This window comes from Bidens hawaiensis, unplaced genomic scaffold, assembly GCF_021521415.1.
Source record: "Bidens hawaiensis isolate Kalapana, Puna unplaced genomic scaffold, B.hawaiensis_p1.1 tig00074945_1, whole genome shotgun sequence".
In the NCBI taxonomy this organism is placed as follows: domain Eukaryota; kingdom Viridiplantae; phylum Streptophyta; class Magnoliopsida; order Asterales; family Asteraceae; genus Bidens; species Bidens hawaiensis.
This window is the reverse complement of record NW_027503004.1, coordinates 1,932-17,362: the sequence shown is the minus strand read 5'-3', so window position 1 is coordinate 17,362 and position 15,431 is coordinate 1,932. Positions and strand designations below refer to the sequence as shown.

The window sequence follows — 15,431 nt, the reverse complement described above, 5'->3', positions numbered from 1 at the left end:
ACACTAATGTAACATGATTGCTAGCCTAATTAACTAGCAGTATTACGAATGCATACAATATCCATACTTAAACATTTACAATGTTTACTACTTAATGGTTTGTTTGACAAACTTGTTTTTAAACTCAAACCTGTGAACTCACTAATCGTTGTGTTGACCAATTTTAGCATGTCTTTCTTAGGCTGCTATGGTGGATTCGTCAGAACGCCAGAATTGCCAAGTGGAAGATAACAACTTGGGGATATTCTATATGAGGAAAGACTTAGATATGGCTAAGCTCGGAATTACATAACTGACAGATAGGAACAGGAAACTTGGGGAATACCATCGTAGTATGGTGCGAGCTTTTCACAAGGTGAGAACCGAACTTGCTGAACTAGTTAGTAGAGTGAAGCATTTGACAGGCCATCTGGGCCTGGCAGTTGATAGGATTGGAGAGTTGGAAGAGCAGCACGAACCTGAAGAGGATCATGAGAAGGAACCGGAGGAGGACCCTGAAGAAGGGCCAGCTGATAGTGCTGGGTCTGGGGTAACTCACTGATGATGGAGGATTTTTTTTTTTTCCGTATCATGCTTAGTTTTCATAAACCTAGATGGGGAGGGTTGATCTCATCCAACTAATACTTTTGGATCCTTGGTATTTGAACCTAAGTATTTTGTAAACGGTTTTTACAAGTTATTTATTCAAGTACTATTGTCTGAATTTATAATGTTGTGGTTATATGATTGCATGTCGTTTACTTTATACTAGAATAATGGTTGGTATTGGAGATACTAACGTTAGTGTATTCTGTGAATGTGAAGAATTATGTCCGGTTGTGGAGGTCGCAGCGGACGTGTTGGTGGAAACATTAACTTGACTCCGGCCGAGTTGGCACCGCTAATAAATGAGCAGGTCACAGCTGTGATGGCCGCGGCTCAGGCTCAAGGCCAAGCGCAGGGAGGTAAAATCCCATACCTAATTATCGAGAATCAGGCAAATGCATTACTTAAGTGATCATATCCACAAATAGAAACTTAAGTGTACCTCTACTATAATTCAAGTCCAGCCGGTTGTACTTTCAAAAACTTCATGGACTGTAAGCCGCATGCTTTTTCTGGTTTGGAAGGAGCAGTTGGGTTGTTACGTTGGATAGAGAAATCAGAGTTTGTGTTCTCCATGTGCAACTTCCCGAATGAGAACCAAGTAAAGTTTGTGTCAGAAACTCTGGAGGGGCAGCCCTCACCTGGTGGAGTTCCCAGGTGCAAATGATGGGACTTAACCAAGACAATGCTTTAACTTGGGCTGAGTTTACTGAACTACTGAAAGAGGTGTACAGTCCAAGAGACGAAGTGCGGAAGCTAGAACAGGAATTTTGAAATCTTCGCATGGATGGTTCAGAGATTGAAGCAATGGAGGGAACAATAACAAAAGAAAAGACAACCAGGGTGGAAATGGCAACTCCGGTGGAGAAGGAAGAGGAAGGGCATTCGTGATTGGATCAGGTCAGGCTCTATCCGATTCTTCTACTGTAAATGGTAAATTTATGTTAAATGGGCGTCCTGCCCTAACATTATTTGACACCGGGGCAGATTTAAGTATTATTTCTACTAAGCTTTGCAAACTAATAGAACACAACCCATCAACTCTAGAGTCGAAGTATTTAATTGAACTTGCCAACGGGAAAACCGTTGAGGTATCCCAGATTATTAAAGAATGTAAATTAGTATTGTCCACTCACACGTTCGATATTGACCTTATACCAATTGAACTCGGTAGTTTTGATGTGGTCATTGGTATGGATTGGTTTTATGCACATCAAGCCGCAGTAGGTTGTCATGAGAAGGTAGTCCGTATACCCGTCGCTGATGGAGAAGTCATACCAATGCGGCTACCTTCTCATGACAACCTACTGCGGCTTGATGTGCAGACAACCAATCCATACCAATGACCACATCAAAAGTACCGAGTTCAATTGGTATAAGGTCAATATCAAACGTATGAGTGGACAATACTAATTTAAATTCTTTAAGAATCTGGGATACCTCAACGGTTTTCCCGTTGGCAAGTTCAATTAAATAGTTCGACTCTAGAGTTGATGGGTTGCGTTCTATTAGTTTGCAAAACTTAGTAGAAATAATACTTATATCCGCCCCGGTGTCAAATAATGTTAGGGTAGGACGCCCATTTAACATAAATTTACCATTTACAGTAGAAGAATCGGATAGTGCCTGACCTGATCCAATCACGAATGCCATTCCTCTTCCTTCTCCACCGGAGTTGCCATTTCCACCTTGGTTGTCTTTTTCACTATTATTGTTCCCTCCATTGCTTTTATTCTTGAGTTTCGGACAGTCTAGCCTGAAATGTCCTTCTTGTCTGCACCCATAACATTTCTTTGATTTCTGTTGAGCCTGTGGTTGCTTATGCTTAAGCTCTCTCCGACAAACTCTTGCTTCAACCCGGCTTTCCACAACGATGGCAAGCTACTTTTTCACATTGGCCGATGTGGTGCAGATTGCACTTGTTACATCTAGGATGTCGGCCCTGATAACCCCCTTGATTCTGGTTAGGTTAGGGTTAAAGTGATTGTTGTTCAGGGTAGGTTCGAATCGTTTGTTCTGACGATGCTGAGTGTTGATGGAATATGATGCTTTGTTCCCGTGACTGTGGTTATTGTTGTTCTCCCATTTACGTTTGTTTTCACTCGATTATGTAGTCGATTTCTTTGGAAGTAATGTTCCTTGTTTGATAGCTTGAACGGTTAGTTTATAAGCTAAACGAATAGCTTCTTGAATAGTAGTCGGTCTGGACGAAGTTACCATTCCTAGAATTTGAGGTACTAGGCCATCAATATACTTTTCAATCCTCTTTTAAGCAGGATTCACCATTTGCGGGCACAAGACAGCAAGTTCATGTGATTGGTTAGTATAGGTTTCAATCTCTGAACCATCCATCATCAGTGAGTCACCCCAGACCCAGCACTATCAGCTGGCCCTTCTTCAGGGTCCTCCTCCAGTTCCTCCTCATGATCCTCTTCAGGTTCGTGTTGCTCTTCCAACTCTCTAATCCTATCAACTGTCAGGCCCAGATGGCCTATCAAATGCTGCACTCTGTCAACCAGTTCAGCAACTTTGGTTTTCACCTTGCGAAAAGCTCGCACCATACTGCGATGGTATTCCCCAAGTTTCCTGTTCCTATCTGCCAGTTCTGTAATCCTGAGCTTAGCCATATCTAAGTCTTTCCGCATATAGTATATCCCAAAGTTGTTATCTTCCACTTGGCGACGCCGACGTTCCAACGAAGACACCATAGCAGCCATCACTTGTAACTCATAACATGGAAGGACAGATATAGTAGGCTCAGTAGTCGGCTCATTGGGTAATGAAGGGTTATTTAAACGTGGCATATGTGGGACATGCTCCCTCATAACGAGATTAGATACATAATTCGAGTACCAGGCCCATGTCTTCTGTCTCCAAAGCAAGTGAGTGTGAGATGATTCACTAAGATTTGTCTCCCCTTCTAGCAATTCGGTACGGTGCCTCTTCGTCCATGCTGACGAAGGCAATGTAGGATGAGTTGGTGACAATGGTTCGTCACTTTTGGTGATGGGTTCCTTTCCATGAGCACTATTTGGGTTGGATGATGACATACTGCAACATAGGCGGGTGCACGAATAAGTACCCAATATGTGTGTGTTGTAACTATCTTGACAAGTACAGTCATAGTTAGGATTGCAACCTAGTTCACTTATCACTAACTAGAATGAAACCTGGTTCACTATAACTAATGGATCTGATACCAATCTGTCACACCCTCAATTTCCACATGCGGGGTTTTACCGCGAGGTGCGTGACAAACCAGGATCTCAATCATTAGTTACAACAAACAACGTCTAAATATTTTAAATAAACTTTATTGTCCCATATTTAGGAAAACCATTTTAGAGTTAATGTCTATTGTTTTAAAATGCAGAAGCGTAACATAATGGGAAACATAAATCCCTAAACAAAAGCAAATAATCTAAGGCGCAAAACACGCGCATGTCATAAAATTATTAATTAAAAAGTTTCAAGTTGTGATGCAGTGTTTATGAGTGACCATAAATGCAACTCCTATCCGTGCACTTGATCTAAGCGACCTGAGAAAGACATGCTAAAATGGGTCAACACAACGGTTGGTGAATTTACCGCTAGTTAATTAGGCTAACAATCATGTTACATTAGTGTAAGTTCCATTGTGATCGAGGCTGACTTGTTAGTTTGTTTGTCACCCACGAAGTCTAATATAGACTAGTGCATATTGCGTTTCTGGTAAATGAAGACACCCAGCGACTCCCTCACCCGAGAGCCCTGAGGGAGTTCGTCAGACCCAATAGTACTACCTTTCATTACCCAGCCAATGTACAATTGTTAACGGTCCAATGTGTATGGGGGACTTCAGTTTAAGTTCATTATGTACACATGAGGTATTAACAAAGTCTACAATATCCAAAAAGTTTTGTATGCATGCTTTCTCCCCCGAAAGGAGTAAGTAAAAAGAAGGGCAGTGAAACTCACCTTGAATGCGGTTCAAATGAAAGTCAATTGTTTAAGTCAAAGTTGTTCTAGTGCCTAAATCTACAATCACTATAAGTATTTGCTAAGTGATTCCTAGAATCCTTAGTATCCAAACAATCCCATTGTTTATTAGAAGTTTGACCAAAGTTTGACTTTTTGTTGACTTTGACCAAAGTTTAACTTTTCGTTTGAATTTTGACCAAAAGGTCCAAGTTGTTGACCGTTGACTAAAAAGTCCGAGTCTCGATGACCGAAGACTAAAATTTGGGTTTTGTTTACCGTTGACCAAAGTATTGACCTTTAACCAAAATGTTGACCTTTGACCCAAAATATTGGCCGACGGCCCGTTGATGACTTTTGACCAAGTAAATAATTATATGATATTCCTAGTCACAACTTAACAACAAATCATGTAATGTGCACTTAGCCATCTTTCATGTAATCCTATGACTAAGTCCAACATTTACCAATTTCAATTCTTCACAAGTAAGACTAAACATTTATTTAAATAGTTCCAAGTTGACCAACAAAATTAAAATCCAATTTACTACAACAATCTTAGCACAAACTACAATTATCTTTACAAACCGTATGCTGATCAATCTAAATAAGTTTTAACTCATCGAAACTGATTTTTTCAACCAACCAAAACCTGTAAATAAATTACCAAATAATTCACACATATACATTCATGATTAGGTATAACATACATTTTTCTTATAATTTTTCAATTCTCACAAACATACAGAAAATCCATACACGACAGCAACCTATTCTCAGTCTCTTTATTAACAGAACATAATACAAATATTTTCCAAAAATTTCATATGTGTCCAATTAATGCAAGTCTAATTGGATTGGATTCCTACTTCCATGTATGACATTCCAAAAGTGGAATCACATCCTTATTTATTTTCAATCTCAAGTTATACAATTTACAACACAACTTATAAAATTTCTCTTTCAATCAGGATTGCAGCCCGAATTTGTAAATTAATAAAAGCTAGTCAAACAAACTCCAAAAATTTTGATTTCTTACTTTTTCAAAACTAGACTCAAAGTACTTAACCGTTGTATCAAAAATCAATCATAAACACCACCGTATCAACAAGTTATACAAACGCAATTCCCGTCAGACATGGCCGTAGCCTACGGCCAGGCCACCGTAGCCTACGCTAGGGCCGTAGGCTAAAGCCCTTAGGCTCTGCCTTACGGCTCCCATTATGACATTTCATATTATTCTTTTTGAGAAATCCAAAATTCATATATTATGGGTTCCGTAACTCATTTTCTAGCCCCAGATATGCCAGTTTTCCTTTAGATGCGCACGACTCACTTCCGAACATCATTTTCGTTATAAAATCTTCATTTCAACTCCATATTCCTCCCCGTTTGCGGCCACATCTTCATATTTCAATTCTATATCATATAATATATCATTAATTTCATTTTCACTGCATCATAAATGCTCCAAATTAGTTCCGTTAAGCTCCGCACACCTATAAACATTAAACCACTCAAAGTACTCGCGTTCGAAACATATAAACAAATAAAACGCACGAGATTATATCCTATAAACGTATACTTTCACCCATACATCATGTGCTTTACTCACTCAACATGTGTTGTTGACAAACCTTTCTATTTTATACGCATATGCAGGTTATTGTTTGAATTAGTTGCAAGATTTGATGAAGACTTGGTGAAGAATTTAAGTTAGAAGAAATTATCAAGGATAAATCAAGACTAGTTTAATTTAAATTATTTGTTTGCTTAATTTCTAAATTATGTACTTTGTTTACTGGATTTGTTTGATTATTTAAATCAAATAAATAGATATTGTTATTTTAATTATTGCATGATAGTAGCTTGAGAGCTGTGACATTTCCGCATTAGGTTGGTGTGTGACACAAATCATTTTATTACATCCATCTTCACTTTATTATGCTTCCTATATCTAGGAGCTTGTTTAATCATCGTCCTAATGGCTCCGGATTAGCTCGTTTAAGCATCAAACACCTGCAATCATAAAAGAACTCAAAGTAATCGTGTTCGTCATATCTAAACTATTAGAATACATGAAATAACCCATATATACATGATTTATGCAAACACCTTCAATCATAAAAGTACTCAAAGTAATCGTGTTCACCATATCTAATTATTAAAATACATGAAATAACCCATATGTATACATGATTTATAACCGACCATCAGATACCACAATAATCAAAGTTATTACCCCATTTCACTACTAGAAAACTTATGCAATCATTGGTAGACGCTCTTCATCGATACATAGTCATCACGCGCAATTCGATAAACGACACATAGCCTAAGCCAGAAAACTAAGACTTTTATTGATGCATCAAAGTTCAAAATACGTCGTTATGGTGGGAATAAATTTGAAACGAACTTCCGTCGTTAATATCGAAGATAAGATTTCGAATAAAATTTTCATCTTGACTTTTCAGACGTAAGTGATGGGAACAATTTTCTTGATGGTTTTCACTTAGTAATTTGTCACCAATTTTAAGATAAGATTCGGATAAGAGTCATGCATAAGCTTTCTATACGTTTTGCGGTGGCCAACAACCATTCTTAGTGGTTGTTATCTCATGAGCCCATTAAAAAAACTTATTGTATATTTCATTAAATAAATAGTATTTGCATCAAGAAGGTAAAGGAGACAAGTTACCCTCTAGCACTTATTGTAAATGGAAACCAAGCATCTTGTTTCAAATGAATATTCCTTTCAACATCTAATAAGCATTCTTGAATTTTATTAGAACCTCTCTAATATCGTTGTTATTCACATTTGTCACATGAACCTCTCTATTTTGTGGTAACCAATTTGTTGAATATAATGGTCTCGGAATTAAAGTTAATCACACATGTATCAAAGGAGGTCGAGGATATAGGTCGGTATCCTAAAGCGGTCTTGAGAACCTGATTTTTGTAAGTGGCAACCTCTTGAGCGTTGGTTTGGATTTCTACATGTGCTCACACGCTATGTGAAACAGGGTTTCACATGTGTGCAGGGTTTCTAATGTGTTAAAAATCGGGGAAGACACCAAAGCCTATGTTGTACACATGTATCCCAATTTTAACATCTTTCGAGACCATTATATTCACCAAACTGAAACTGCCCTGACAACATCTTTACCGATACCGGGATTCAGTTTTATGGTTTTTAGTTTCGATACAAGTAATGGCCGAGTAAAACAGAACACAAAACATTTTAGAAAAATACGAAAGGCAGTAGTTGAGCATTCAAAGAAAGGAAGAAGACACGACCGTATCTGTGTGAACAATTAAAAAGAAAAAAAAAACTAATACCAATTGTTGGCTCCTAAATTCCTATTAAAACCAAGGAATGATTTTTATTGAGTACCACTTATCGACCCTTTAATTTATGTTGGACTCAAAACCAAAATCATCTTTGAGTCTCTACTAATACTCTTATAAAATTATCCTAATAAAAAAAAGGATTACAACTCTTATATAATTATCCTGATAAAAAAGATTACATGATGAATTAAAACAACTCGATAAACTTAACTGACTAACTCAAATTCAAATACATTAACCCTTCAAGTCAACGAGCCGAAAACGGATACAATTTTATTTAACACCAAAACATCTAATTTGGACCCAATACAAAGAAAGGTACAATCCGGCCCATCCCCTATACTTTTCCCAACTTTAAACCATCAAAACAATGATTAACCACAAACGTCCAAAAAATAGTTTGAATCCGTACTTGGTCCCCCAAGTCCAAACCTTGATAACATATATCCCAAATTCCCAATTAACCCAATTCAGTGTCTAGTTATTAACAACATTAGCAATTGGCCCACCAAAATGATTTTATTTCGGCTCCCGAAATTCAAAACAATCCAACGTAAGCAAACATTTTTCTCGGCCAAGTCATCTTAATTGTTATTATGAAAAGACGAATTTTTTTTCGGGTCAAAGGCTTAGTTATGATTTGAGTTGTGTAAAAAACTTGTGTATAAAAATAAACATAAAAATGTCTCAACTAAGACTAGAACCCACAACCTCTTGGTTAGAGGTCATACCTCTTTGCCATTAGACCAAACTAGTAGTTATAAAATTATGTTGAAACATTGATTATACATAATATTTTTTCATAAAAATACATATAATTTAAAAAAAAAAAATTCGGGCCTAGCGGGGTGTCGGGCCTGTGGCCGTCGACTACCCGGCCATACCCCTAGACCGGCCCTGTATACTCTGGGTATGTTTAACAAAACTAGCTGGTAGTTGTAGCTGGAAGCTGGCCCGGTACGATACATCAATCCCGGGATTTATGTTTTTTTTCAAAAATATACTTATCCTTCTTATAGGATTCGTAGACAATCCGAATAACCCACCCGCTTCCTATCAACTACTGGTTTCTTCTAAACTTATGACATTGGGCCCAGATCCATATCTTCTCAGCTTCTAATTCAACTATTGAAGTCCATAGGTGTTCAATATAATCAGACTATGACCTTTGATGTTAGATTTGTGCAGCCGTTATTTTGTTTTATCCACTAACTAAGGAATCTTATTATGCATATACAAATTTATATATGTTGAAGACGTTATTGTAATATGTTTTCTTTAATTCCTGTTTCGGGTGGTATCATGTTACAGAAAAAAAAATGTGACCTATAGCTTGCATGCGTTTCACTTATCAACCTCATCTCGGCGTGTCATATTCATATACAGTTTTTATTTATCTGAACCTATTTCAGAAACTCCTTTTCTTCAAGTTTTAGCTTCTGGAGTCTCTGCTGGAGTCGTCTTCGGTGATCATGGATCTTCCAAAGCCCGTGTCCTAGTATCGTTGCAGAGTATATCCCATGTGTTATAATGGGTGCAAGAATGTTATTCGTCTGTCACAATTATTAGACAAAATACATGTTATTAGTCAGGGTTTACTGTAATTATTTTAAATATGTTCTATTTAATAACATTACTCATATTAGCCGGATTAAAGTTACCTGGTTCCATTCAAATCCGAGATAAAGAGCTACAAGTCCTTCGAGTAATGGAGAATATATCTTTTTCATTTGCCTCCTTTCATACCAGGCTCCAAAAAGCTTCTTCACTTTATCGCGGCCAGAGTGAGATCTCAAAACTGGTGCCACAATGTAAGTAGGATCTGTAGTGTAACACAACCATTAGTTTTTAGACAATTTGAAAAAGAAAAGAGAAAATTAACGTAAATCGGGTGTAAACGAGCCGAGCCAGTTGTGAGCTACTTAAGATCGGCTAGCTAAAATCTCGAATCAATTCGAGCTTATCGACCATGGGCCTAAATTAAAGACTAGAATCATAAGTTCAAACAAGCCTGTTATTTATGCAAATAAAAAGTTAATTTAATATAATAAAATATATGCATAGCAGTTAATATTGTTGTATATTTGTGCTTAAAAATAGTTATTAATAGATTTATATATATACATATGCTTACATATTGTATGTTACATTTATATAGTTGTATAGACTTACATAAAATAAATAATTAACTAATGAATAATAAGAGATTGCTTGAAAAAATTTTCACGAGCCGATCTCGAGTTTTAAATATAAATCTTGAAACGAGTTGAGCTCAACCCTAACTGAATTACACCCGTTTATGTACAAATGTCAATTCTATTTGTGGTAATCTGCAAACAAACTTTTAAAACTTATAAAACTAGTAATTTTAAGTCTTTTTATACAACTTTGAGGAGGTTTAAGTACCTTATTTGATAAAGTGTTTTTCCTTGAACGGCAAATTCAAAAGAAAAAAAGTTTACTACTTCATGATGAATTTTGACAAAAGTATATATGTTACTATTTTTAGTTTTTAACATAATGTTCCTTTTGAAAATGATGGGATGAGAAAACAAACCTTTTGGAGATGCAGCAACATAATAGAGTGAACCAGTGAGAGCTGCTGTGATCACGGCTGCAAACGCCTGGGCAAACGGTACAATCGGTGGCAGCATACCAGCCTACAAGACAAACAAACCGTATCCTCTATATTACTATAATCATCTCAAATATACAAAATACTTATCTATTGATCATAGGATAAGTGATTTTCAAAATGTCACAAAATTATTTTCTATATGTTAAAAGTGATTGTACCAGGGAAGCCATTCCACGAGCATCCGCTACTAACTCATTGCCCCTTAGAAAAACATCCGACAACGCTCCCTATATAGTTACAAGCAAAAATAAATAAATAAGCAAATGTCACACTAAAATGGTGCAACATTAACAAGGTATAGTATGCAAAAATTTATAATATGACCTGAACTGCAGCTCGGTAGAAGAGTTCCTCGGCAACAGAACTTGCAGCAACAATAAGTATAAACTGCAACGGGGACATTCCATAGAAAAAGCTTCGTAACTCCTCATCTTCCACATCCCTAATTGCACGAGCGTGTGGTGACACTTTTACAACTTCATCCTGTGTATATTTTGAAGTGTTTGATTACATACTTTTGATTAAAAGATTTAAAAGAAAAAATATGTATAGAATTATACGTCTAATATGAATAAAAGGGCCATGATCGGAGGAACAGCGTAGCCTATTCCGGCTACAATGGCCTCTAACGACGGTGAATAGCCTCCGGTTGGGTCGATTCCTACTGTGGAGCATATTAAGTTCCCTGCTAATGCCATTGTCCCGTATACGCCTGTCATTCCATAAATCAAAATTGTTAGGAGGATAATATTAATTAAGGGTAGTTTAGTCATTTAATTAATTAAGGTTCTTTAGATTTCTACCTATACATGATGCTACTCTATTTGTGACTACAATGTTTCATTTACTTCAATATTGCCATAAAAATCATCACACAAATCATTTCCAGTTTTTGGAAAAATATTTAATAGAAAATATGAATGCTTACACTTTATATTTTTGTTCTTTACTTTATTTCAAAAAAAAGTAACTATAAAATATGTGGTTATTAATTATGACAATTGGTTTTCACATTCCAATAGGTGTCGTCAACGTTTTGAGTTTCGATGCGTTTTGATAACTGAATGAAAATTTGTGTGGTATTAAATAGAGTTTGGCGTATGATTATTGTTTTACGTGGTACTCTGTTTCTATAAAGATCAATCATAAACGTGCACAACCTTCTTTTATGTTTTAACTTTAAACAAAATTTAGTAGTAAAAATAATAATAATTTTTTTAACTGTTACAAAAACTCTAATGCGTGTTTTTGTTCAAAGAAAACCCTCACCTAAGTCAACGCATGTGAACACTCGTCTGAAATCATGACATTGCGTGTGGTAAGTTAAAACCCGTTATTGAAACTAAATTGTGGGGCAGAATCGAACTTGGTCACATGAAACACCAATTGCCTTACCACTCTACATCAGCTCTCATTGACAATAAATTCTTCATCCCTCTTTTAAGTGTCATGATTTAAAAACACAAAGTTTAAGGAGATTGAATTATTATTTTTTTTTGCTTACCAAATGACAATAATGCCCTTAGAATTTGAGTCCATCAATATTGTTTGGGGAAGATAACGTACAAATGAAATTAACGTGCTAAACGTGAGAAGCAAGTAGTAGAGTAATTATGAAATTACATAAAAACTTATTGTATATATATATAATTAATTACGCTACTTGACTTTCACGTTTAGCAAATATCATTTGTATTTGATCCAAACCCTTAACACTTGACGGATGGAGTCAGGCCCGGCCCAAGGGGAGGGCAGGGAGGGCTCAGGCCCCAGGCCCACTCCTCTTTTAGGGCCCATGGATTTTTAAAACATTTTTATAAATGTATATATTTTAGGCCCATATTCCACCTCATACAAAACAAAGTAACGTAGCAGGCCCCAGGGTTTGAAATTGAACGTAACAGCGAGTCAGACCATCGAGCTTCCAAGACATTCAGACAATCCGACGGGTGGCTATCGGCTGACGAGGGTTTGGCAGTAATGATTTAACGATTGGCGGCTGCTATATACATGTTATCTATCAACTTAATAACACAAAGCACTAATTCACTAAATAATATCAAAGCAGCATGCGTTAAGTTATTTCCAGGCCTTTACTTAACTTTAATAAAGTTTTTGTGGTTAAAATTTAAATTTTAGTTGTTAATTTCTTATTTGTTGACTGCTATTTTAAGTTTTATTGTTAATAATTTTATATTTTTTGATACATGATGATGAGATGGAATGATACTTAATTGATTATGTTAATATTTGTTTTTTTTTTTTTAAGATTATGCCTTCTAAGTCTAATCACGCAGTCAAAAACGTAAAAAGAGAAAATCTGAAGATTAGTTAAGAAACACGTAATCGAGAAGAACGCGACATACATTATTTTTGAAAACACCTCAAGTTCTATTATTAAAGAAAAAGATATTCATGCTTCTAAAAATGCTAATAGAAAATCGTGATTCGTTTAAGCATTTCAGTTAAATCATTTTGGGGAAAAAAAACTTTTGCTTTGTATATCAGGGCCTTTTGTTTTTCACGTCGCAGGCCTTTAATTTTTTTGTATTCTTGGAGACGGCCCTGGATGGAGTAATAATAAACACTAACCGATTCCATATGTGAGTCTAACAACGGCACCAATATTATCCCAAACAGGCAACTCTGCATCTGAGAAGCTTTTATTATTATTATTAAATGTGATCACCTCCATGCCGGAGCTCCGGTAACCACCACCGTGACTCTTCCTCTCTCCGCCATATCCGCCACTCACCTCCGCCGAAGCTCTCACACCCACTCTTTTTCTCCACTTGTTCAATCTCACCGGCAACCCAACATTAACAACTCTGCTACAGCAAGAACCAAAACACAACTTGGTTCTCAAAATAACTGGAGTATCCATAAAACGACGTGGTTTTGGGTTTGATTGATTAATATTATGGGCGGAGAGAAAAAAGATGAGAAAGTCAACGTGGAATATAAATATAGAGGCGTGTTAAAGTGGTGGGCGTGGTCTGGGTGGTCCACAAGGTTTGGATTCATGCTAATGACTATTTAACATCTGGAGATAATGCTACTCTTTTCATAAAAATATAAAATATATTTCTTTTTGGACAGATATTATCAATTATCTATTATCTAATTAGTATAATTAAAAAGTTTGGTGTCATAAAGAAGTTTTACTAAGCCTTTTGTATATAAGATATATTTATGAAAGAAAATCACTAACTAACTCATTGGTAGCATGAATTGTGTGGGTTTCTTTAAATCAATGTGTTTGTGGTGGGAACCCTTACCAGGGTTCGATCCCTCCTATAGACATAGGTAATGCTTTTTGAATGTTTTTTTTTTGTGTTGTATGACTATAGACATAGGGAATTTTTTTTGTGTTGTGTTGAAAATAAAGTGAGAATTGAATAACATAAAATACTTGCAACTTTTTTTGTTTTGTCCATCTTTTACAGTACATAGATCGAATATTATTTTTGTTTTTTAGTCCTGATACCACAACAAACATGATGAAAAATGACATATTTCATGCTAAGTCACCGCACTTTATTTTAGTAGTTCCGATACCGTAATAAACGTATCGAAAACCGACCAAATGTCATATTTGATTTTTTGTTTTGTTGTGTTTTAGTTCTGGCACCAACAAACGTGACAGAGACCGACCAAATTTACAAAGACTCAACGCTCGGGAATGACAACGCTCAGGTTTACCAATGGCCGAGTTTTACCGCCCGACAGCACACCATTGGCCTATCTCAATTTTTTGTTTTTATTTTTTGTTTTAGTTCTAATACCATTACGCATGTAACCGAAACTGACCGAAATCGCGTCGAATCATTGCCTCAACGTTTGCAACCGATAATACTTGAGTTTTACCATCACATGAGTTTTACTAACCTGTCCCAGCGTAATGCGCCGGGTGAATCCACTAGTTTTTAATAAAGTTTGGAATTAATTATATGATTTGGTAGATCCAATTAGGATATTTATTTGAACGACATTTACATTTAGGAGATAATGGACAATTTTAAGGAATATTTATTTCATAGGCATTTACTTTCCGCTTCTAGGTTTACAACTTTTCCTTTTGAGTGGGAAATATTATATTCGCAATTAGATGTGGCAATTTAAGTGGGTTGGGTTGGATTTGGGTGATGGGTCATGATGGGTATGGGTCAGGATGGGTATAGGGTTAATGGGGTCAGGATGGATTTTTAAAATAGAGGGTTAGGATGGATATGGGTAAAACTAACCCATCTTGACCCAAGTTAAGGTTGACATACAAAAGGTTTTAAAAACCCCTCAAAAAATATCCAAAATAACTATTAAAAAAATAATAACTCGAAATATAAATAAAAAATGCAAAATGTAAAATAACTAAAATTTTTCCCTCGTCATCCTCGTTCATTAAAAAAAACTCGTTTTGTACCGGTGCAGGTTTGAGTTTTTCGGGTTTTTTTTTCGGTTCGGTTTTGTTTTTTTTTTCATTTCGGTCGGTTTCGGTATTTGCTCGGTTTCAATGATTTCGGTTTCGATTTCTCAGTTTTTCGCTTTCAGTGTTGTTTTGTTTTAGTCAGTTTTTCCGGTTTCATTTCGTTTTTTTTGTTTCATTTTGTTTTATTTTAGTCGGTTACGTTTCAGTTTTTTTGTTTCATTTTGGTAAGCTTTTTTATTGCATTTCGTTTTTCTTTGTTTCGTTTTGGTCAGTTTTTCGGTGTCATATCGGTTTTTTTGTATCGTTTTAGTCGTTTTTCTATTTCAGTTTCGTTTCAGTTTTTTTGTTTCGTTTTAGTCGGTTCAGTGTTTTTGATTCGTTTTGATCCGGTTTTTAAATTGTATTTAGTTTTTTTATGTTTCCTTTTGGTCAGTTTTTCAGTTTCAATTCAGTTTTTTTGTTTCATTTCGGTTA

The 15,431-nt window shown here is 36.0% G+C and overlaps 1 protein-coding gene across 1 annotated transcript; it reads right to left on the bottom strand.

Moving 5' to 3' along the window:
- Positions 1 to 9,164: 9,164 nt before the first annotated feature.
- On the bottom strand, positions 9,165 to 13,445 carry LOC143606471 (uncharacterized). The gene is made up of 7 exons (XM_077082235.1): positions 13,124 to 13,445; positions 11,092 to 11,243; positions 10,856 to 11,014; positions 10,690 to 10,758; positions 10,451 to 10,553; positions 9,555 to 9,715; positions 9,165 to 9,446 (listed from the first exon to the last, which is right to left on the bottom strand). Exons 1-7 carry the CDS (start codon positions 13,413 to 13,415, stop codon positions 9,297 to 9,299), a joined length of 1,086 nt encoding a protein of 361 aa, XP_076938350.1. The 5' UTR covers positions 13,416 to 13,445; the 3' UTR covers positions 9,165 to 9,296.
- Positions 13,446 to 15,431: the final 1,986 nt, after the last annotated feature.